The sequence below is a fragment of the Hoplias malabaricus genome, chromosome 1, assembly GCF_029633855.1.
Source record: "Hoplias malabaricus isolate fHopMal1 chromosome 1, fHopMal1.hap1, whole genome shotgun sequence".
NCBI classification, from domain to species: Eukaryota; Metazoa; Chordata; class Actinopteri; order Characiformes; family Erythrinidae; genus Hoplias; species Hoplias malabaricus.
In genome coordinates this window covers 59893085-59917659 of record NC_089800.1, presented here as the reverse complement: position 1 = coordinate 59917659, position 24575 = coordinate 59893085, and the positions used below count along the sequence as shown (strand labels likewise).

The window sequence follows — 24575 nt, the reverse complement described above, 5'->3', positions numbered from 1 at the left end:
AATAAAACGTCTCGCTCTTTATTGCGCATGTCAAAGTGGAGGGCTCATTCGCCATTTTGTTCCCACCGTCGTTATTCTGTCGTTGTGAACCTGAGCGCGGAGATCCGGAGGTGAGTACCAGCTTGCACCGCACATTTAGTTCACTTCATTATTATATGAATTTGTTTAAACAGACCCTTTAATAGCGCTACCCCCACTGGGCGCGCCGAAGCGTAACGAAATTAATTTTATATGGGAGAGAAAGACTTAAGCAGCAGCAGTAAAGAAAAGGTCAGTTGAAGGCTATGAGAGTAATGGCGTCTAAATTTCAACTGCGCTTAACGTCAGACCTGGACAGTTGACGTAACGGAAGACAACATGGTGGGACAGAGAGAGGTTGTACACAGAGCAAACACAAACGACATTAACGACTACTTTTAACCGGGTGTGTGTGTGTGTGTGTGTGTATATATATATATATATATATATATATATATATAATTTCCCAAATATGTTATATTTTACATACATAGGTAGATACATAGATGTATAGTCAATATTATAATACAAATAACAACCACATTTGTAACGGTTTAGAAGTTTTTGATGTAATACCTATTCAGTCATAACCTATTAGTCATTATTGATGGAATTTAGGCTAAAATCTTTTCAGGCATAAAAAAAACCGCACTAGTTAACAAGATTAATTTTGATTGTTTTATTTTTACTTAACATCTGTTTGATATCAGTTGGAATGTTTCACAAAAAAAGAATTCATTATTTAAAAATTCAATCATTAAAGAAAATGTTAAAGTGCTGCACATGATTTTAATCCAATACACTTCTTGTAAAATCTGTAGAATATTTCCTCACCATTTGCTAGTTCTCTAACATCTGTTTGCTTACTGGAAAAAAGGTCTGTTGTTTATACACAGTCCTAGCTCAGTAAATGGGAAGCATAGAATATGGTTTAGACCAAGCATCAAAGCACTAGTCCAGCCAATCAGCATCAGGGTGTTTTCTTTGCTCATGCACAGGATGGCTAGAGGCAAAGGTCTGATGAGAATTTAAATACACTTGTCATGAAGATATAATTTCGGCGCACAAGGTAATTGAGTCAGTTTTACTGCCTTAAGTGAATCTATTCTAGTTTATAGAAGAGCACTGATGCCGACTTGAGAGGAGCTGTCCTCTTCACCCCTCCGGCAACAAGACTTCATGGCTTTGCTACCTGACTTTGACATTACGTTCGGTGACGGAATGAAAAGACTGCTTGGTTCCAGAGCACATTTTATAGAATAGATGTCTAGAAAACGGAGTCACTGTGCAACTTAGAATTGTATCAAAGCCATAATTCTATCAGTGCCACCAGGAAACATGCCTATGTACTGCATACATCAAAGTGCTCATCAAGATGGCAGGGGAACTGCATCTGAAAGTGTTTGGACTTCGAGTGATTTTAGAAGCATGAAAAGGAATGAGGATGTTACTTCTTTCCTGCTTCATAGTTGTGTGTCATTGAAACCTACACCAACTATTTTTGTGACATCAAATATATCTCAAAGTTCAACAAACCAACAGCTGTTCACCAGAATTGCCTTTAATATGAGAAAAAAATCTGTTTGACTGGACAAGTATATTCAAAGGATCTGTAACAAAGTCAGTACACCCTTCTCTGGGAATAATTGGTTTTGTATTGTTGAATTTCAATATATTTTGCATGTGTCTCTACCTTATAACAGTTGTGGTTATCCATGCTAAGGATGTTAGCACAGATCTTTGCCAAGATATTCTGCTGGTGATTACAAATGATTTTTTTCAGCTTTTCCTTCTGCTTTAGGATTCAGATCAGGCGACACTTCACACTTGACTAGGTGATGGTTTTTTTTTTTTACTTTGTTCTTTATCAATTATTGTGTGTCTTTTTTTTTGTGTGTGTGTGTTTTTTGGGGTCAACGACTAGCACTGATTATGCCATAGATTCTATAGAATTAATTTCTTTTTTTCTTTCTTGGAACTCTCTGAAAGGCAAAATTATGAATATATTTATTTAGCTGTAGGCAATAGTTTTCTTTTTCATTGCAAGAATGTAAATTTAAGACGTCTGTTTATTACTTGTTGAGGACCTTCATTGCATCTCTGGTATTGTTCCTTCTGATAAACCTGATATAATCAGAAGTGTTAGTAATGAAGTCCAGTCGCAAACTGAGAACTGGAGAATCAACATTGTTTAATGTCTCATTAAGACACTGGTTCTAACCCCTGATCACACAAGGCGGCAACAAAGTGACTGGTAACCAGTCATTTCCTATAAGAATTGGCAGTTTGTTGCTGTGACTTGGCAGCAGATGGCATGCGACAAGTACAAGCTAAAATGTTCTCTACTTCAGACAAATGAGTTAAAACACAGACGTGACAAAACAAAATTATTGGTTACAAACATTTGTCAGCCCAATCACCATCTCACTGTTCAAATTAACATACCGTACACGCCCACAAGCAACATTACAAATGGCCCTGAACACACCTGCAGGAGACAGACATGGGGCGCCATGAGTTTGTGGCCTTAAACATATCACCTACTTTGAATGTGGGATAATACAATAGTATATTTAGTGGTTGCTGCTTAGGTTAGTATCTTAAATGAAGTGTTAGTCATTCTCTTTGGAGGGTTACGGTTTTTCAAGTCCAGTGCTGACTCCAGAAACGTGTTGTGCGTGTCCAACTCTTGAGGTGCACAGTTCTTTTCAGTATTAAACATAAACCAAAACACAAGCTACCCAGATAAAAATAATTTTGAAATGCTGACAGACTAAAAGGAAAAAAGCGCTAAAATATATGCTCAGTTTGCAGATGTGTGCAATACCTTGTGTATTCAGGTAAGAGGATGTGTATACAAGAACTAGTATGACCAATTCTGATGAATTTCTAAAGTCATCTATGAAGAACAATTTCTTGTGTGCTCATTACCTGAAGCTACTAAAACTGAATCATTCAGAAGAAATAGCTATGATAAAAACCTGTAATAACTTTCTGCAAAATAGAATGAATTGATTGGTAATAGTAAATTAGCATACTCAGTATTTACAATATTCTGTAGTTGGTGGGGTTCCACCGACTTATGACCAATATATCTTATATGACAAAAAAAGGAAAGAAGAAAAATGGACTTTGCGTTTTTAGCCTTGTAATAACTAAATGCTTCTCTCTGCAATTCAAATTCCAAAATGCAAAAATATTTATTTCACAAGATGTTCTGCACTACTTCATGTTGAGCGAGATGGGACTGTAGGTCATGCGTGTGATTTTTGTAAATTAACTGATTAACAATTTGGGTGTTAAACAAGGCTTTATCTACTGAAGGGATACCAAGGATGAAGTGTAGTAGTTAATAATAATTGAGCATAGCTTTATCTAGCTTCCCTCAAAGCAGGAGTTTTTGTGTAATATAAATGTAATTATTTTTACACTGAGTGGTATTAATGCTTATGGTAAAGTAGTAAACACAAAATGCTTGTACACACCTGTAAACCACAGCACTGAGAAGCATACTGCTTTGAGTCTCGCAGGGTAGGCCTGGATGACCTGTGTTCCTTTTGCTAATCTGCTAGGCTAGTGACTGTATCCAGAATAAGCATTTTTTGTGGCTAAAGAGAAGATTTGTAAGAGTTTTATTAACACGGTCTATAATAATTGACAGTATAACTAAAGTCAGGTACATCGTCTCAAATTTTTTTTTTTTTTGGTAAATTGTTTTAAGCATAAGTAATCTTAAGTATTTCGTGGATTTAAGTGAGACTTCATTCAGGATTCTGATGCATTTGTTTTTTTGTTGTAGTCTTTTATATATAAATGTCTGCCCCTATAGGTCAGACTAAATCTACAAGTTGAATTATTTAGTTTAAAGGTCAGTAAAATGACCATTCCTGTTAATGGAAAAAATATATATATATATATATACACATACACACACTCTGTAACCTTAAGTAGAAGGCTTAGTCAGAGTAAGGTGCAGGTGATTCTCTCAAAGCACAAGTCTGTTGCACTTGTGTCCTCCAGGAACAACACAAAATGCTATATTGCAGCCCAAGTTTGCCACTGTAGTTGATTGAGTTACATTGGTGGCCGTGACATTCTAGCGCCCATGTTGCTTCAAAGGCTGTTGCAATCAAGGACAAATTAGTCATGGTCATTTTATAAGCTAATTTCTGATCTTAAGATAGCAGCTTTAAAAATTAACAATGCTGCCCCAGTACTTTGAATCAAGCTAAATTTGACTTGACACTGCAAAGGATATCAATCGGATACAAACAGTTGTTCTAAGGTTACTTACACTGGTGGTTGGCACTGCTAATCCTTAGTACAAGGTTCAAGTCCTTGCAGTGTACTACTAAAGACTTCTGTTTGTCTGCAATCCAAATATAAAAATAGTACACAGATTGAGTGCAGCAATTCATTTTTTAACCAAGTAGTCCACACGAGGATACATCGGTGCATATGAGTTGGTCTGTTAAACTGTATGTGGAGTAATCGCAACAAAGAGGACAAATTTAAACTTTATTTTATCTTTTAATCCCTCAAAAGAAAACATCATTCCTTTGACTACAAAACATATAAAATAAATTTTACCAGTTAAAGAAGTGTTGAGAGCTGTCAGGGTGCATGAAAAATGGGATACATAAAGTAATTTGAAAAGATCTTAGTTATCAATCTGTTTACATGTTGTCCTCATCAGAGTCATCTTCCTCTTCCAGTGAATCCTGAAGGGACAAAAATAACATATGAGCCAAAAGTGTAAAACATAAGAGCCAGACCTTTAGTGAAGAAGAACTTACTTTAGCATATTTTTCAGCCTCTTCTTTGATATCCTTAGGGACCAGTTCATGCTTTCCTTTTGTGACTGAAAAGAAGGATACATTTATTAATTAACTTTATCCATGCATCTGTATAATTGTCCTTTAACATAATATAAACAACACTAATAATGATATAGGGATGGTTTCTTACTCTCTCCAACCCAGCTGAGCTCCAGCTCAAAAGCTTTGTCTTTTACTTCATCATGTACGATGTAAATGCTGAGAAGAAAGAAAAACATTACAGGTAATTTGTGCATTGATAGAAAATGAAGCTTTGCAAAACTTTCCTCCATACATATATATATATATATATAATTTTATTGGAAGAAAAAAACACTACATTTTTCCTGTACAATTATAAAGCCTAGTTCTGACTTTTTTTTAATACCCATTGTGTTGGTGTTTAAACCATGTTCAATAAAATAAAAAGTAAAAAATATATTCACAGAATGAAGTGCTGTTTTAGTGTGATTAGTGGCAGTTTAGACTATTGGGTGAACTTGTGACTTTTAACCAGAGCTCCAAAGGAGATTTTGGATAAAATAAAACCAGTAATACCAGTAATTTCTTGAAAATTTCAATCATAACAATGACCTTGTCCTAGCCGTTCATTATTATATAACCATGCTTAATGGAAACCTTTAAAAATAGTTTGAGCATACAAAGTACAAATGGAATGTCTTTTTGTTAAAATGGAAAGAAAGCACGTGTTTGAATGGTCCACTTGGTATCAGGTGTGAAAACATTCTTGGTGTCCAATATTACAGTATCATTTTTATAATTAAGTATCAAATACCAGCACATTCGAGGTGTAAAGAAAAATCTGAATTGGTAAAATCAATCCAACTATTTATAACGTTGCTGCATTAATTTATTAGTCTAGATTTGATTCACTGCAAAAATGGAAATGTTTATAAATTGATAGTGCTAACATATCTGTTTATATCCTTGGCTAGCTAGTGTATGTGTGAGACAGAAGATTTAGAGAGTGAGAACATGAAAAGCAAGAGGTTTGTTTTTATATCGCAAAGGAAACTGTTTGCAATGCACCACTGAGTTTTGGGTCAAAAGATGGGAAACAATGAAATCTCAACAAAACCACCGCTGTGAGAAAAAATTGGTGTCATTAAGTACAGTGGCAGCAAAACAAAACTTCCTGCACATTTATGGCGGTAACATGGTGTAATATGTCTTTGTTTCAGCTAATAACGTAGCTTCCGAAATAGTTTTAGCACTATCGTCAGTGCTCTGTGTATTCCAAGCTGATTATTTAGATCAGCTAATCTTTCTTTAAAATTATTTTATGAAACGAACATTTCTGGAATACATGTGAAATTTTTATTTTTTTTTTTAAGACAGCTTGTCTTATTTAGTCTATAGTCTCTACGAAATAAATAACTTTGAATGTTGCGTTGTCTTGGGATGGGAGAAATTTTCTTTTCAGACAATGTCAGTGAGGTGTTTGTGTATCAAGAAGTATATCCTATTGTTTAAAGGCAGAGATTCATTCCCCTTTAGCACATTAGCCATGACACCATGCTCATCTTAATGACAACTGCAATAATGATTCAAATGCCAGTAACAACTAACAGCTTACTTATCATGTACATTTTGCATTTTGTCTACTGTGGAGTTTGCACTTGAGCTCAGAATTTCAATGGAAGGCTAACTAAGGTGTGTACTTTAATTCTGTTATCAAAACTACCCCAACACAGCAGGTAAAACTGGCCCTAATCCAATTTAGTTTTTCACACCATCTTTGTACAACCCAAATTCCAGTGAAGCTGGAACGTTGTGTAAAACGAAAATGGAATATGATGATTTGCAAATCCTTATCAACCTATATTCAGTTGAATACCCTACAAAGACAGGATATTTAATGTTCAGACGAATAAACTTTTTTTAATCCCTTCCTCCACTCATTTTGAATTTGAGACCGTTAACACATTCCAAAAGACTGGGAAAGTTGAGGAATGCTCAAAAAACACCTGTTAGGAACATTCCACAGTTAAACAGGTTCATTGGAAACAGGTGAGTGTCATGATTGGGTATAAAGGAAGCATCCCTGAAGGGCTCAGTCCTTCACAAACAAGGATGAGGTGAAGTTCACCACTTTGTGAACAACTCCATGAGCAAATCATCCAACAGTTTAAGAATAACGTTTCTCAATGTACAACTGCAAGGAATTTAGGGATTTCATCATCTACAATCCATAATATCATCCAAAGTTTAAGAGAATCTAGAGGAACTTCTGCAAGTAAGCGGCAAAAAGCAAAGAGAAAAGTGAAAGCCATATAATCAACAACACCCAGAAACGCTGCCGGCTTCTCTGGGCAGATCTCTGTCCGGATTGCTATCAGCTCAAAGTACAAGAGCCAGCATCTCTGATGGAATGGGGGTGTGTTAGTGCCCATGGCATGGGTAACTTGCACATCTGTGAAGGCACCATTGTACATACAGGTTTTGGAGCAACATACGCTGCCATCCAAGCAACGTCTTTTTCAGGGACATCCTTGCTTATTTCAGCAAGACAATGCCAAGCCACATTCTCCATGTGTTACAACAGCATGGTTTCATAGTAAAAGAGTGTGGGTACTAGACTGGCCTGCCTGCAGTCCAGACCTATCTCCCATTGAAAATGTGTGCCACATTATGAAGAACAAAATACAAAAACGGAGACCCCAGACTTTTGAGCAACTGAAGTTGTACCTCAAGAAATAATGGGAAAAATTCTACCTACAAAACTTCAACAATTAGTGTCCTCTGTTCCCAAACGCTTATTGAGAGGTTGTAATTTGACAAATATCTGACATCAGTCTGATCAGACCACACTCCTGAACTGATCCACAATTATTAAAGTAAAATGCTTCACAAATGCTGACCAGAGGTAAATGTCCATTCCATCAGCTGAAAGCACTTCTGTTTTGAATTTAAGGAACTGAAACAGACTGATGTGTAATTGTGCAGTGCAGGATCTCAAAACATTTCTTTTTCAAAATGATTTTCTATGTGAAAATGGAGTACAAAGACTATTAAACATTCCAAAATCAGTGAATATCCATTGGCCTGACGTATGAACGTACTTCACTTTAAGCACAAACATACAAGAGTTCTACTGCAAACATAGGCTCTCCAAAGAGAAGGACAGGGCTGACCATGTATTTAATGTTTCTGGATCTAAATTTAAGCTACCTTTATACAGCCACAAAAAAACATGAACCAGAAAAATACTTCCTGTACTCACTGAAGTGAGAAATTAGCTCTTCTCATTTTTATTTCTTTAAAAATTCTTCAAACCAATGTCCATCATTTTTTATTTTCTCATAAATGATTGACAGGTATATGGATTTTTTTAAAATCTGACATGTTCTTCATTTCCCAGGATTATTAGGAAAACAAAAATGCCTTGACCAGTCTGTTTCCATTCCCTAAATACCCCACATTGAGACAAAAATGCTTTGGATGGAAAAGTAGCGATCATTCCTCACTGCTGTCAAATCTTTCTATCCTTTTAGCGTGGAAATATGAAGAACATCCAGATGGACTGACATTAATTGCATGAATTTAATCTGGCTGTTAGGAGTCACATTACAGTTGAATCGAATGTGGATCATAATTAAGGGCCACATATGAAAGGGGGAAAATACAAACTAAAAATGTCAGATAAAACGTTTTTGCTGTTCACTCTGCCACACAAACTTTGTTCGGTAAGTTTTTGCAGTAAGCCATATTTTAATTCAGGGCAGACATCCCTGCATATGGAAAAGCACCATACTGCAGAGTTCAGTGTTTTTTTCTGTTATAACGCCTTAATGTCCCCCAGATACTAAAACACAAAGTTAAGTTAACTTCTCCAAATAAGTGCCACTTGTATATAAAACAATCAATGGAAATAAATCAATGTGATTTTTCACTTACATTTTTGCAACCTCTTTCACCAGCTCTCTGCAGGTCATGTCTTTCATCTGTTAATACAAAGGAGGATGTTCATAAAATTATTTTTCATGAATACCTAGATTCGTCAAAATGAACACACAGTTTACACCTGCTCCTGAAAACAATTTACGTAATGTCAGAAAATAAAAAATAAATAAATAAAATCCTAATACAGCTTTATTTGTTAAACTGTCTTATTTCTTATGCAGTTAAATGACTTAATGTGGATTATTTATCCATCCATCCATTATCTGTAACCGCTTATCCAATTTAGGGTCGCGGGGGGTCCAGAGCCTACCTGGAATCATCGGGCGCAAGGCGGGAATACACCCTGGAGGGGACGCCAGTCCTTCACAGGGCGACACAGACACACACACATTCACTCACACACTCACACCTACGGACACTTTCGAGTCGCCAATCCACCTGCAACGTGTGTTTTTGGACTGTGGGAGGAAACCGGAGCACCCGGAGGAAACCCACGCGGACACGGGGAGAACACACCAACTCCTCACAGACAGTCACCCGGAGCTGGAATCGAACCCACAACCTCCAGGCCCCTGGAGCTGTGTGACTGCGACACTACCTGCTGCGCCACCATGCCGCCCTGGATTATTTATATTTTATATATATTAATATATAAAATATATAAAAAGAGCTGACGGTCTGTGACATCCATCTGTGTAAATGGCTGATGTTGCACTGTTGCTGTATTTAACAGACAGAGCTCTACAGAGAGAACTTTAGCGACCTTAAAGACTATTCCGTTTCATTAGCTGAGTGATGGCTCGCGGGTACACTGCTGTTAACTACTGAAATCTAAAAAAGTCAAGAAGATCCCATGCTGTTCCTGAACATGTTCAGGTTCTGTCCCCGCTTGGCTCATTGGACACTGGAACGTTACAGACACTAATTTAAGCTCTCAAATCTTCCAAAAATCATCCCAGCATTTTAAGCTATGTCTGACACACTACAACTAGCATGAGTGTGTGCACAGCAAACGGAGAAAATCGCAGTGCCAGTGCCAAACATTGTCGCTGCGCACGTATGTGCATCTCTGATTAATTGCTTCATACAAGAAAACCATTTGAAGCAGCTCTTGCAAACAGGAACTATCCTCAAGTATTTATCCCTCTATAAGAAACTATAGAGACAAAAGGCCCAAAGTTCATGAGGAGGAGAATGTGTCAAGGATAAATGCCTTTAGCTTCTATGCAGTTTCCTGCACTTTTTGCAGAGTCGTGTGGGACCAACTTCAGTGAACGTGCATTAATTTATTCATTCATTCATTATCTGTGACCGCTTATCCAGTTCAGGGTCGCGGTGGGTCCAGAGCCTACCTGGAATCATTGGGCGCAAGGCGGGAATACACCCTGGAGTCAGGGTGTAATCCCGCCCTAAAATGATCATTATTTAAAATTATTTATCTTCTTAAATGTGGTGCTTATATAAAATCATATATAATTATAAATACAAAAATAATCTTTACTGTATTTTTTTTTATTTATAGTTATATATTGGATGTGTTGTGAGCGACTGTGAAGAACCAAGTTGGTTCTCCTTAATCGTATATATAAATATTTTAAAATCAACAGTACATAAATTAAAGATTTCTGCTCAAACCTGTTGTTTTCTTTTTTGTAAAGCTTTATAAGGCTTTTTTTCTGCGATTCTTCAGTCGGAGCACATCCTCATATGGTAGTCATTTGAAATCCATAGACAGGGATTATTGTAATGGTACGCTAATTGAAAAGAAACATGCATGCCCTCCCAATTTGCAAACATTTGATATTCACTAACATGCACACATTTTACTAAAAATAATCTGGCGTTTATGCAGTATTCAAAAATCTGGGTTTTTAAGAATGTAAGAAATTTTTAGCAGTTTGATTGTGTTTAACCAAAGTTTCAAGAATGAGGCGGCTTCACTCTACTGAAGTAATGCTCTCTTAAAAAGTTACAACCAAAAGTTAATAATTACAAGGTTGTAAAGAACGTTAAACCTTTGGGCAAAAAATGAAAAGGTCTAAATATATAGGTCAAGTAATCCTAAACGCATTGTAAACACTGGAATCTCACCTGAAGTTTCTCAATCTCTGTTTTTGCAGCTTGCTTGGCTTTTCCAATGGCACAGCCCCAGTAACCCTAAAACAAGAAAAACACAAATAAAATTAGGATAGGGTTTCCAAAACATTTATTCTCTGTTTCCAGGTATCTTTAATATTTGCATCTTGTGTCTGTTCACCAAAAAAAATCCATAAATACTGCTACCCACGGTAGTAAGCAAATGTTAAAATAAACTTTTGCTAAATTAGTATTTTCTTACCAACATCAACTATAATTTTTATTACTCCTTATTTTGCCCATTATACATCTATAACAGTCTTTATCTTTGTCTTATGTTTCTGAACACACTCAGCCTATTCCCATCATTCAGAATTGGAACCAAATCCGAAATTTCTTCTGCTGAAAATTCATTCAGCCCCACAAAAATCACAAACACTAAGATTGGTACTAAAATGTATTTAGTGAATTTAGATTCAATGCAATGTTCAGACAGATAGGCACTGAAAATCATTTTGATCAGTAAGATCTTACATATGAAATTCCTGAAGGGTCAACCATGTAGAGCTGAGGACCATCGTCTTCGTCATACGATCCAAGGATAAAACTGGAGAAAGTGAAATATGTCAAACCATTCCAAATACATTACATTTGGAGAAAAAGGCTCCAGCTATTCTTAATTTATTTTTATGTACCTGTGTTGCACATCACAAGAAATAGTTTCAATTTCTCCAAAAGCACTAAAACATCAGTATGAAAATCCAGACTTACCTGCACCCAAAAGGCCGTACAGCACTGTATAACGTGTAAGCATGGACATACATAGCAACTCTGTCTGCCAGATGCTATTCAGAAAATGAGGAAAAAAAGTCATTTTAATGTAAAAAGCACTCCGTCTATGATAAAAAAAAACCCATAAAATTTTAATGTTTTCAACAGAAATTACTTTTATACAGCAAAACATTTGCGTCTTTTCACAATTAAAATCAACATTTTAGTAGTCTGTATGGAATTAATCTTTTAGACATATGCAGGTTGTGTCCCCCCTTGTCCCGTAATTATTTAAATACATGAATTCACATCTGTTGAATGTGGGCTTTATTATATAAAATCATTTGTAACTGAGCTTTCATGGCAGATGTAACTGCACACATACATGAAATTAAGAATACAGTCTGAAACCTGCAAGTCTCACACAGCCCAAACATTGCAGATAAAAGCATGCTAACAATGTCCCAGGTACTGACCAGATTATATTGATAGTTTTTAAATCAACTTCAAATTAAAAGAGTGATAATTCACATATCTAAACATCCAATGCATTTTATTCTAGAAAAACACCCTATTTAAAAACATCAAACATCCCCTTTCCATGGCTGAGATGTCAAAGACTTGGTCATACCTTCAGGGGGATGTCATGACCATAGTTGGAGCGAAAGTTGGATGCCTCTTCCCTTGCTACCTCTGAGAGAGATCTGGCATCTGCAAGAAGCCCTGCCACAGCCTAAAGCAGAGAGCAATCCATTTTTATTCAATGTCCATATTAAAAACATTGTCATTCAACTCATACAGAAGTATTTTCTCGCATCAACCGCATCATTCTTATAAGCACTTATGTATTACAACATGCAAAAACTGCATGTATGCATTTGACTACATTAACGGTAATGCCCCTGAATTCCAATGACCTCTGATTTATTTTATTTAAAAAAAGCCCTCCAGGACAAATAAATAAATAAATAAATTTTAAAACATCAGCAATTATACTGGCTGTATTATTTAATTTTATTATAAGCTCACTGGCTGAATGGAATTAAACAGAAAATTACAAAAAAGAATTATAATAAATACATATAAAATGGGGAATTTGAAAAAATTGTAAAAAAGTGTACTTATTTAGTACACTGAAACATGACATGATCTTCACATACCATTCCAACATGACGGTCAATATTGAAGATGCGCTTGTTGGAACCCTCCTCATATAATTTAGACAGGACAAGCTTCTCTACACCAAACACTACTCCATCTTTGCAGCGGATTCCAATGGCTGTGCTGCAGGAATAACAAAAAGGTCAACAGCATGCTTAAGATTTAGGAGAAATGGATTTTTAACAAAGTCACATCAAACTGGACACCCTACATCTGCATTCAGGCATGGGCAGTGGTTACTGCAGACAAGAATATAATTAAATGTGACACTTGCCTGCTGTTTTCTACTGCTTTCATGGCATATTCAACCTGAAATACCCTGCCATCCGGAGAAAATGTGGAGGCTGATAAGTCATACTGTATGGGGATAAAAAATAAATACATTTATAAAAAAGTGTTAAACATGACAAGACTTCTCTCAGAAACATACTTTTTGTTGTTGTTTGAAAACAGTCTTGTTATATTGACCTACACAAAAATACCTTTGTCTTCCTTCAGTAAATGTTCTATTTTTGAGGTTTTGTTATGACAGTGATATCTGAAAAAAAGTAGCTACATAAAATCTAAAATATGTCCTAGATTTGCACAGGTATATCTTAATATTTAAATGTTTTGTTTCCTACTCTATTTGCATTAAAACATGTAAAAGTGAAAAATGAATAAATAAATAAAATGCAGATGCAGGGATATATATAGATAGATAAATAAGTACAGTGGAATTCTGGATATTGACAGTTAAAAGTCACCTCTTCTAGTCTAGTCTAAAAATTACTTTCACTTTTAAGAGTCTTGTCATTGGAGCTAAGAGCAGTAACGTTAGCTCGCCATTCATTGTTAGCAAGCGGTGACTCAGCAGAGTCTTATAAAAAATTATATACACAGCTACGAAACAAATGAGATGAAACAAACTTTCTCTGATTTAACATTTATTCTTTTTGACTATAATTCTTTAAAACATCAGAAGGAATTTAACTTCTAAGTCTAGACGTTCAATGCAGCTACGAGTAGCTGTTGGTTTCGTATTCGACAGGTTCTTACTGCAATGCTCCATTTCACATGAAAAAGAGCAGCGAATACCCACAGCAGCATTTAAGTCGGAAAGGAAAACTACAATAACTGCTAAACAACGCAGGAATTTGGGATTAATTACGCAACGCTGTGAAACTTTATATAACCACTTTCTGTTCGACGGAGTGGTAAATGGGCTAAAAGCTACAAGAATGACTCGCAAAAACACCAGCAAGAACCCTGAAGACTGAGCAAGGTTAAAAAAGGAATCAATACAAACAAAGAGTGTGTAATTCCAGTCACTCACCCCCGTCCCGATGGAGCTCATTGCGAGTTACAGTTTAAAAAAAATTCTAGACAACTAAAGAAGCCTCTCCTCATTCACGTTAGCCTCAATGCTACTGCAGCGCCGACACCGACTCCGTATTAGAGGCGCTGTCCAATCACAAAGAAGCTCTCCTAAACCTTCACAACAAGAGTCCCTGCTCCCTGCTGGAGAAAAAAATCCTCCTGCTTTGGTCGTCATGCATTACACGTAAAAATAAAATGAACAAATATAATGCAATTAAAAACACATTATAATATATATTTTAAATTACTTGCACTGCGCCTCTTTAAATCTGCTTTAAATCACTTTAAATGTACATGACCAAGGACTCAATCTCTAAATCTAACTATCGCCTGTTCACTTCCTGCTGTTTATATAGTGTACATGTGAGGCCCTGTATTTGCTTTTTTTTTTTTTTTTTTTTTTTACTTCATTTGTGTTTTTTCTTAAGATAACCGTGCTATTTTTATGCCTAGAATGTTGTGAGTTTGAGGAGGATGAGGGATATTAAAGTTTGTAATGGTTTCTTGACTTGAGGATATAAAATGATAAAAGAAAAAACTAATAAATAATGTAAAAAAAAATTAATGAATGAATATATTTTTGTCATGAAAATGTGCAATTAAATATATAGAATTTATTTCTGTATTTATTTCCACAGTTCTATTTTTATTTCTATTTTTACATTTATGTCGATACTATTTATACTTTTATCTAGTTATTTGTTTATGTATTTCTGCATTGCCACATGTCTATTTCTCTTTCATTATAAATAACTTTTTTACATATTTATTCAACTTAGAAATATCTTTGGATACCCAATTTATGCAAATACATTTTAAAGTACTGTTCATTTCCTGTTCAACTCACAATAAAAAGCCTTTGTCAATATAGATTGTTGAAGTATTACTGTCTGCGAAGTGCAAATAAGTATTCTAGTGTCTGCATGTCTTTTAAGGTTTGGTTAAAACAAAAAAATACTGCAAAAGCAATATCCCTAAGCATGAAATATACAAATGACAGATAAATGGAATGTACATTTTTATTATATCCAAATCAAAGCAGAAATTCAGGAGCATATATTTCTCACTTGAAACCAAGCATTATAATTTCACTGACTTGGTTCAGAGATAGAAAGTCAAAACATTACAAAAGGGGCAGTTAAGCAAACCAGTCATTTGCAGCACAACACACTAGAACAGACTATAGATATGTATATTTTCTGCCAATTATGGCTCATTTAGATGCTACAATTCAGTCATAAACTTCAATAATTTTATTTGCATTTTCACTTGCATCAAATATGTATAGAGTAATACATAAAAATAAAAAAAAAACTAAAATTCCTATTGCATGTTTACCTCATGCAATATAAATACCTGTTCTTGATGGCATTATCAGTTATTAATCAGGCTCAACTCCATCTCAATAGGCTGGAACAAACAGCATCACCACGACAGCTGCTGTCTGGCTCCATAGCAGCTCAGTCATTTCTAACAAACTCAAGTGATATGGTCTCCAAATATCCAAGCTCATCAATCCCTGAGACACATCCTTTTGTCAGCTGTTGAGTGTCTGTGCACACTCCCAATAGCTCTCACATGATGGCACATTTCCGATGACTACCACCCTTTAGCTGTGCTCCATAAATGGAGTGTAACAAAGACCCCCATCTAGATCTCTTGAAAGCAGACCTACTTTAAATATGTAGTTAATTAGTCTTTTGACAGATATGTTATAATATCAAGTATGCGGCTTATCCTTCCATAGGCACAGGAGGTATTTTGACAATGGGGTTAAAACTGCAGGTACAGAGCAGAGAGAATGAAACTATGGATGTGAGAACCCAGAACTATGCTACTCATTGCTTGAGATTTTAGTGTTCCCTCTGGGATCCTTGGTCTGACCAAAACATTTATTAGGATTACCTCTTTCACAGTATTGTAGGCTTCTAGATTAAAACACAAAGTAAATGTACCCAGCAGATGAGAGGTGAGATGTGGTAATATTGCATTTTTAAAAACTCTGTATCTAAAGAATGCAAAAGGTACAGCCTAACCAGAAAGAAGACATAAATTATTAAGCTACTGATATTGTCTAAATGCATTCCATTTTGGGCAATCAGAAATAAAAACATGCTGATGTTTCCTATCACAGATTACCAGAAAAGTGTTTTTAAAAGGAAAGAATAAAAACAAGGAATAGCAGAATGAAGTTATCACACTAGACATTTCAGTCGTACATTTTCTAGCTCAGAATAGATTTGGGTTTTAAAACTAATAACACTTACGGTTTCAAGAATGTTGGTGAGTGTTTCTTACATGACTGGCCCCTAAAGTGTGCAAAAGCCATAAAACAAGTTTAGAATTTCTGGACCCAATGTTAGTTTTAAAGTTCATTTGTAAGACTGTGTGGCTTCAGACTGTTCAGACAGTAAAGTTATCTTCAATTCAGTTTCAGCAATGTGTTATAAGACAGCTTTCAATTATATCTGCAGCACAAGGCCAGCAGCAGAGATGTTGTCTCCTCCTCCAGCCGTTTGATAGACCTCAGTGCACACAAGCACAGGAGCTACACAGACTTCATAATCTTCCTCAGTCCAGCAGGAGACAGGACGAGACTCCTGCAAAGGAATCCGCTGGCTGCCTTCCATCCTGCTGACAGAGAAAGACTCGTCCATGATAAGCCTCGCTTTACTAGTGTCTATGTCTGTGGAGCCGCACACGTGGCGGTTGGCGGTAAGTGAAGCTTTGGCAACGGCTGACATTGTGTTCTTCCACTTTGAACTGCGGGTGACAATCATGGCTTGGAAAGCTAGTGTGTGGACGTGCAGCCTGGTCAGGGGCCGGCCAGTTCTGGTCTCCTTGTGCCGCTGGTTAACCAGGCGGTAGAGCTCACGCATCTGGTCCAGCACAGTGGCCACACGGGGGTTGGGGTCAGAGAGCACTGTCAAGTTGCTGCCACGGAACAGACCAAGGAGGTTGGGCAACTCCTGTTCATTCATTCCCAGAGAATCAGCGTGGGGCAGCACAAACTTCAGAAGGTCCAACATCAGGTCCTCATCCACAAAGCTGGCCATTTCAAAATGAACACTGGTCTGAGTGGATGCTGAGGAAATGATTCTTGTCAGGTGACTCAGCAGAGCCTCACGCTCTCCTAAAACACAGGCAGTCATCAACTCAGGACTATAAACATCATTAACCTATCCAGAACAAGCAAGTACATTTTCAAGAATTAAAGCATTTATAACATGTGAACTACCAAGTTTAGTTCTTTTTCCAAAGTGTTATAAAGGTGCAATTAAATTCTGCCTTTAATTCCACAATGAACTTAAGTTTTTCTATCACTTTTCTGAAAGGGAGTAAAATTTTTCATTTGTTAAATTGTTTATGCTTAACGTGGTTTCATATAAATAGTCCTGCCTGAGCCTGTCCTACGATTTAGAGTTAGGAAAAGTATAGCTGATTTTACTGGTCAACGGAATGACACTTAAAGACAAGGTGAACAGTGACCATCTACAACTATATAAAAAAGCACAGTAACAAGCTTTGTACAAGTATATAGTGTTTAATTTTACTGACTCTTTCTGTATTTGACATATTCTTGCTATAAAATCCAAACATCATCAATGGTTGGTGCATGGATGAGTGTATAAGTACAGTTAATCCTGATTTCTCTCCAGGGCAAACTGATGATAAAGTGCAAAACAAATAGAAGCCACTGACCGTAGAGAACCATCACTACTTTCTCATGGCACCATGAAAACAGTTTTCAAAGACAACAGTAAGGGAGAGAGAACAAATACCATGGATACAATCTTTTAGTAAAGTACAAAACGTGCTAATGTCACACCCACCATCTTCTTACAATTCAGCTTCCCCAATTTTTATAAAGATTTATCAGTAATCGTGCTAAAGGAGGGTTAGTGTTCATGCTTTAACTCGCCTTCAACAAAGTTATGGTATATGAAACAATACATTTTCTACTTTAAGCATCACATTAAATTTAATATAGACATAATTTAAAGACAAAAACAACAGTTGTTTCTATGTGGCTGAAGTTTAAATTGTCTGTATGTTTTTATTCACCGTTTGAATTAGCACAGAAATTCATTTGTATGTAACTCAAGTTGTTTAGTTTTTAGCACTTTTGGTTTACTTTCATGCAGTTAGCAGTCTCCTGAATTAGAGTTGGTTCATCCCTAAATAACCTGAAATGGCAATATTATCCAGCTATGGAGCAGGAATAAAAAAATAATCATTTGGAGGCTCGTTGGCATTTTTTCTGCCGTAAGCAGAGAGTGAGGAAACCTTGCATATCTGACTGAGCCACTTTGTTTTTTGTTTTTAACTCATGTACTGACACCAGGTCTTTTTTCAAAACATTAGACTGGTTTCCAGTGCTCAAACAGACTGGAGAGTTAGTGAATGGCAAGGAAACCTATTCTGAATTTTATTAAAAAAGTGTTTGTTTGTTTTGTTTTTTAAATACAATCATGTATGTCTTTTTTAACATTAAGGTCTACTACTTAAGTAAACCTTGAGTGCTTTCGAGAAAGCATGTGATATTTTAGGTGTTCTTCATTGCATCTTTACACTTGTATCAATAAGCGTAATGATTGTCTATGGCTGAGACTACCTCGCTTGAAAGGGAAGTTGTCCATCATCTGAAGCCCTCCCACCACCAGTAGATCAGGATTAAAACTCTGAAGCCTCTTCTCAAACTCCTCCATAGAATCCAAGTATGGGTTATGGTCATCGCTGTGGACAATGTATCTAAAGAAGAACAAAGAGTATTAAGAGCAATTTCACAAACTGTCCTCTAAAAATCTGGAATAATTTCCACATAAAGAGATTAAACCCCTAGGACGTGTAGCTAAATCCCCTCACCAATACCAGGAACAACTATGGAGGGTTACTGTAGTAAGGATTTAAGAGGTCTTCTTTAACCCCACCTACAGTAGTTTGAAGGGTGCAGTAAAATGTCCACACAAAGTAACGTAACACTTTTGAGAAGGGCCTGGAAATGAATTCTGAGATAGAAATATTCTTTTATTAATGGACAGTAGAAATAAGAATCAGATTGACCCTATCGCTTAATAGATGTACCATAACAATCTAACTTTCCTGTTGCATTATATTTACACACACACATGAAGAATTTGTACAAAAACTTTGCATGTAAACATCTTATCCTTTACCCTACGACTTTAATTAAAAAGTCTGACGCATTGAAGACCAATCCCCGTTTCGTCTACCTTTTTTTTTTTAAATGTAATTTAAGGTAATAAAGTTTTATTTGATTGTAACATGAGATAACCAGCAGCACTGCATGTGTTTGGCTCACACCTTCCCATTTTACTAAATGAAAGAATAAGCCTCTTACAATCACTGTCACAGCAGGTCATAGCACAGACCAGTAGATAAATGTAAAGTAGGTTTGTTATTTACATAACTTGATTTGCAAACCACACTACTTGTATGATGTGAGACTGACTTACCTGCCTGCAAAAAAGCAAAACATGAAAGTGATTCTAGATTACTGGCATCTTACATCCCACAACAATGTCCGAATGTAATGCATTATCAGTGGGACTGATTTAAAACAACATGACAAGTCTAACCCTATCATCACTTACATGTCACAATGTTACTCAGTGTAACGTTGGTTGTTTTATACACTGGACTTCCAAAAGGGAACTGAACTGGAAGGTAATGTAATGCATCAAAGCAGTGTTAATTATCTAGAAATAATAAAGTCTAAATCCAACCCACCTGTTGGCCCTTCGAGAGGTGTACTGACCCCAGGTAGCACCAGTGGGATACTCTAAAATCAGGTGGATGTCAGGCTCCTCCACTGTTTTCCCTGCCACTAAGAGAACAAAAAAGTTACATAAATAATGTATTTTTATATTGGATAGAGTTAAAACAACCAATAGTCCTTCCCAAAGAAAATGTGTAAAAACAAATGAAACCGTAAGTTTAAATAATTTACCAGAAACAACTTAGAAAATGAAAACACTATTACATATACATTTAATGATATTAAAATTCACCATTATTCAGATTTTTTAGAAATGTATTTGAAAATACTGTGCATAAACTAACGTGCCTGGAGGAGCTATATATTTATTTATTATAATTAAGTATTATTTATTATCCTAATTTTATTTTGAAGCTCAATTTTCATTTTCCCTAAACTGGATGCAGTATCTTACCTGTAATATGTTGTGAGAGAACATCATTGAAGTCTGTGCTGAAGCTGCCCCCCAGCAGCACATCACATCCTTCAGTGACCATCCTGCCTGCCATTACAGGAGCATTACCCCCAACTGACCAGCGGTTTCCTGGCAACTCTCGAGAGGCCTCCACCAGCTGACTGAAGAGTGTGTCATTCATCACAAACCTCCTGCAAGACAAGTACAAGAGAGAGCAGGAGAAGATAAGTCATAACACAAAACAGAAACAAAGCTAAATTGATTGATGAGACGTCCAAAGCCAGGGAGAAGTGGATTTTTTTTTAATCAGCATTTGAAAAATGAAAAATCAGATGTAAGGATATGATGGCTTATTCTGAAACATGTCTTCTTTTGTATTTCTTTTTAATGCAATATTTTGTAATAAAAATACACACACATATACATATATATATATATATATATACACACATACATATATATATATATATATATATATATATAGATTTTACTAGTTGTAATTTAAGTTGGCCGGCTGACTCCAGTGCTTACTGCCCTTTTCATTTCTTGCTGAGGCTTGCTAGAATTTGAAATATGCATTTTGTTGTAGAAGGCTATATATAAAAGTGGAAGCTGATGCATCTGAATTATTCAGAGTGTTTACTGCACTTTAAATTATTAGTCCATTCTGTAGAAAATGCCTAGTTGATATATAAAATCTATAAATAATTTAAACATTAAATTCATGAATGAATGGTTCTGCATGCCTCATGTCTTAAAAAAAATGATATATAAAAATGTATTAATAAATTATATATAAGCTGCAATCCTACATCAATATGTAGTATGTCATTAAGTATTAATATATTATTTGTTTCATTACAGTGGAATCAAAATATTATTCCTAATACAATATTACATACACATGAATTATCCTAATTATCTGCTATTCAAATGTAAAAAGGTTCCTCATACAAACATTTTAACCATAGTCTCTGGTGTGTTTTCTTCCAAATAAAGCGATAGGCATCTGCACATTCCTGAAATTTGAGTACTGTGGTACAAGCAACACACACTCACAATTCACCCACTAGAAGACAGGAAAAAAAATCCTAAAACTCAGTACACTGTTTAACAGTCACATACATTTCTAACTTGTCAGTTCCAGAAATGAGCGGAATCCTTGTTTAAGTGACTGTAATTCTGCTGATTTCCGGAGCTGACGGTGAACGTATTAACAGTTCTGCAGTCTGCTTACTCTGAAGCAGCTCCAGGAGCAAAGAAGTAGGAGAAACTCTGGGCAAGCTGCTCTTCATTTTCAATGTAGTCATGGTGGAGTGGTTGATCAGCCGGCTGAAGTCCAATCTTTTTCAGCAATGTCACAGCATCCACAATGATGTCCACACAGCCACCAAAGCCTGATCAAAAAAAGTGTGTGAGATGACAGTAAAAATCATCATGCAGTATTTCTAACTGGTTTTGTCAGAGCCATTGCTTTTTCTGTAATTAGTGATAGAAATGACATTCATCAGTAGTAATATTAGAACATGTAAACTATATCCACATCTAATGCTGGCAGTCCAATGTTTCAGTCTATTATTATGTTTATCTCTCTATTACATATTTTATTGGCCAATTAGCAAGGCAAGTAATCCTGGGTCAAACAGCATACGACAAGGTATTAGACGTCAGAAATATCTATATTATGTGTCATGATTGCACAGATTGTGAGTCCATGAGGACATTTCAATGGATTTTGAGAATATTTAAGAATGTTAATTAGCTGATGTGTGAAGTGCAGAGTTACTGGACAATTGAGTAGGATCATTAACACATACAAAAGACTGATTAGTTCACCCTAAACCATAATTATGTAAGTTTTAACTAGGTTAAAGTCTGTAAATAGTGACAGCAAAGTAAACCTGGTACATTTAATTTACAAATACGGTACATAAATTTAAAACATGAAATGGATGATCAGAATTAAACACGTTCAAGTAAAACACACACAGGACCTATGTAAAAGAGAATGAGTTAGACTGTTGGCAGCATGCAAAATAATCCCTTTGGCCACTTGAAGAGTACTTGAAGAGTTAAGACCATATGGGGAGTTAGGGCAGCCACAGAGACATTAGGGTTAGGAAGTTCAGACAATTATAAGCAGACTAATGAGATTTTTGGGTATAAAAATCAATTTGAATGTAGTTGTTAATATATAAAAGTATAGTTTTATAGCGGTTTTTCAACAGTACTACTGGAATTTCAGAAAAAAACAGCCCCAAGTGATATTTTGAATGATCTCAAAGAACACTTTCAGTACCCCAAAGAACCAAGTTTGGAAAAAAAATTATAAATGAGCACAACAACTTTTAAAAACAAAAATGCATTTAAAATAAAACACATTTTCACAGATGTGAGCTGCAAAAAATCACCACAAAAGCATTCACTGAAAGGTTTTTCAGATAAAACTTTCAATGAATGGTAGGTACGTTTAACGGTCTAACTTTGTAATAACACACTGAGCAGGAGAAAAGGGAAAGTAAACCCAGTCTGTGTCTCACCTATAGCCACTCTCGGTCTGGCAATGTTGTTCATACCCACTTTCTGCTCTGCGCGGAGCAAAGAGGAAAGCACCGTGTCCAGCCTTTCATCCAGAACCGAGCGCGGAGAGCGGAGCCACACGGCGAACAGAACCGCCACAATGGACAGCAGAGTCCCGTACTTCAGTCCACATCGCAGCTCCACCGCCATTTCACTCCCACTCGCACATACACACTGTCCTCTCCACTCCACTTCACTCAGAGTGTACTGCTCCTTTAGCTCCTCTTTCTCCCCTCTCCACTGCTCTGCTCTGGGGGAACAGTCACGTAGTAGTCTTTCAACTGGGGTCTAAAGAGAGGAGGAGAGACACGTCACATCCGCTCCAAGATGGTTTACAAAGGACAAATTAAAAGTCCATATCTTCTCCGCACTAATATACAAAACATTATATGCTGTTGATACTTAACTTATTTACCTTATAAAGCTTGTGCCTTCACTCTGCTCTCTAGACCCAATATTGTGATTATTGCGGCTTTTGGTAATGTTATTAAGAGGTTACTCTTACCTCTGTCAGTGCAATACCTAAAATACATGTTAATATTCATATATCTTGCCCTTTCTCTTTTTTATTTACTTATTTATTACGAGAACATTTAGATTCATTTATGTTTGTTTCATGGTATTCTTCAATGAAGGAATTTCTTCTGTGTTTAGGAATCACTCGCTAGAGGGCACTGAAATACACATTTCTTCACAATAGGCCTATAAATGAAAGTGTTCCCACTAGTGTTTCAAACTTATCATCAGGAAGGGCCAAAATACAGTTTTTATGGTATTTTAAAACACTAAATTATATTTTGTCTATAAAAACTATTATTTGTTTGTTTGTTTTCAGAATATTCAGAACATGGCTGACAACATTCATTCATTCATTCATTCATTCATTCATTATCTGTATATTGTTTCATTTAATTTATTTTATATTCCTTTTCCAAGTAAATATTCTAAAGTAAATAAAAACCTCTTTACAATAACGTTCTTTATGTCTTAACAATGTTTTAAATATGGCATTTTAGGAAACATTTTGGGACAGTGTCTCAACTGTGCACAATGTTAAAAAACAAATAAAAGTAAAAAGTAATTTATAACCTATAATTAATAGATAATAGTGCAAAGACATTCATTCAACACACCAAACTCACAGACAGTCACCCGGAGGAAACCCACGCAGACACAGGGAGAACACACCAACTCCTCACAGACAGTCACCTGGAGGAATCCCATGCAGACACAGGGAGAATACACCAACTCCTCACAGACAGTCACCCGGAGGAAACCCACGGAGACACAGGGACAACACACCACACTCCTCACAGACAGTCACCCAGAGCGGGACTTGAACACAGTAAATGACCCTGACAAATTGTCATTATCAGGAAATTAATTAATTTATTTATTCATTTATTCATTTCTGTGCTTTATCCTGCTTAGGGCAGTGTATCAAAACAGACCCAGTTTGGGTGCAAGGCAGGAACACACCCTGGACCCAAACATTCCTGCCTTGCACTCAAGCACTTCACACTTCAAACATTCACTTAAGCACTTACACCATTTGACATATTTGAATAACCAATCAGCATGGGTTTTTGGACTATGGGAGATCACTGGAACACTCGGAGGAAACCCACACAGATGCATTAAGAACACAACAAACTCCTCACAGACACTGACCTGA

At 36.1% G+C, this 24575-nt stretch overlaps 2 protein-coding genes across 2 annotated transcripts; both read right to left on the bottom strand.

The window, feature by feature from the left end:
• Positions 1-4557: 4557 nt before the first annotated feature.
• psma3 (proteasome 20S subunit alpha 3) lies at positions 4558-14234 on the bottom strand. The gene is made up of 11 exons (XM_066680498.1): positions 14083-14234; positions 13042-13124; positions 12767-12890; positions 12238-12339; positions 11607-11680; positions 11370-11442; positions 10851-10916; positions 8754-8800; positions 4987-5054; positions 4815-4879; positions 4558-4739 (listed from the first exon to the last, which is right to left on the bottom strand). The coding sequence occupies exons 1-11, from the start codon at positions 14101-14103 to the stop codon at positions 4695-4697; spliced, it is 768 nt and encodes a 255-aa protein (XP_066536595.1). The 5' UTR covers positions 14104-14234; the 3' UTR covers positions 4558-4694.
• Positions 14235-15143: 909 nt separating this feature from the next.
• On the bottom strand, positions 15144-23168 carry adpgk2 (ADP-dependent glucokinase 2). The gene is made up of 6 exons (XM_066680463.1): positions 22861-23168; positions 21558-21717; positions 20321-20511; positions 19878-19974; positions 18742-18878; positions 15144-17259 (listed from the first exon to the last, which is right to left on the bottom strand). The coding sequence occupies exons 1-6, from the start codon at positions 23048-23050 to the stop codon at positions 16589-16591; spliced, it is 1446 nt and encodes a 481-aa protein (XP_066536560.1). The 5' UTR covers positions 23051-23168; the 3' UTR covers positions 15144-16588.
• Positions 23169-24575: the final 1407 nt, after the last annotated feature.

Excerpts from the sequence above, each read along its gene's own strand:
- psma3 (XM_066680498.1), bottom strand. The coding sequence starts at position 14,103 with ATGAGCTCCATCGGGACGGGG. Across the intron at positions 12,891-13,041 it reads AAAGCAGTAGAAAACAGCAG|CACAGCCATTGGAATCCGCT; the intron begins GCAAGTGTCACA and ends TTATTCCTGCAG. Across the intron at positions 5,055-8,753 it reads GTGAAAGAGGTTGCAAAAAT|CATTTACATCGTACATGATG; the intron begins GTAAGTGAAAAA and ends CTTTCTTCTCAG.
- adpgk2 (XM_066680463.1), bottom strand. The coding sequence starts at position 23,050 with ATGGCGGTGGAGCTGCGATGTGGACTGAAGTACGGGACTCTGCTGTCC. Across the intron at positions 21,718-22,860 it reads CAGACCGAGAGTGGCTATAG|GCTTTGGTGGCTGTGTGGAC; the intron begins GTGAGACACAGA and ends TTTTTTGATCAG. Across the intron at positions 18,879-19,877 it reads ACCTCTCGAAGGGCCAACAG|ATACATTGTCCACAGCGATG; the intron begins GTGGGTTGGATT and ends GTTCTTCTTTAG.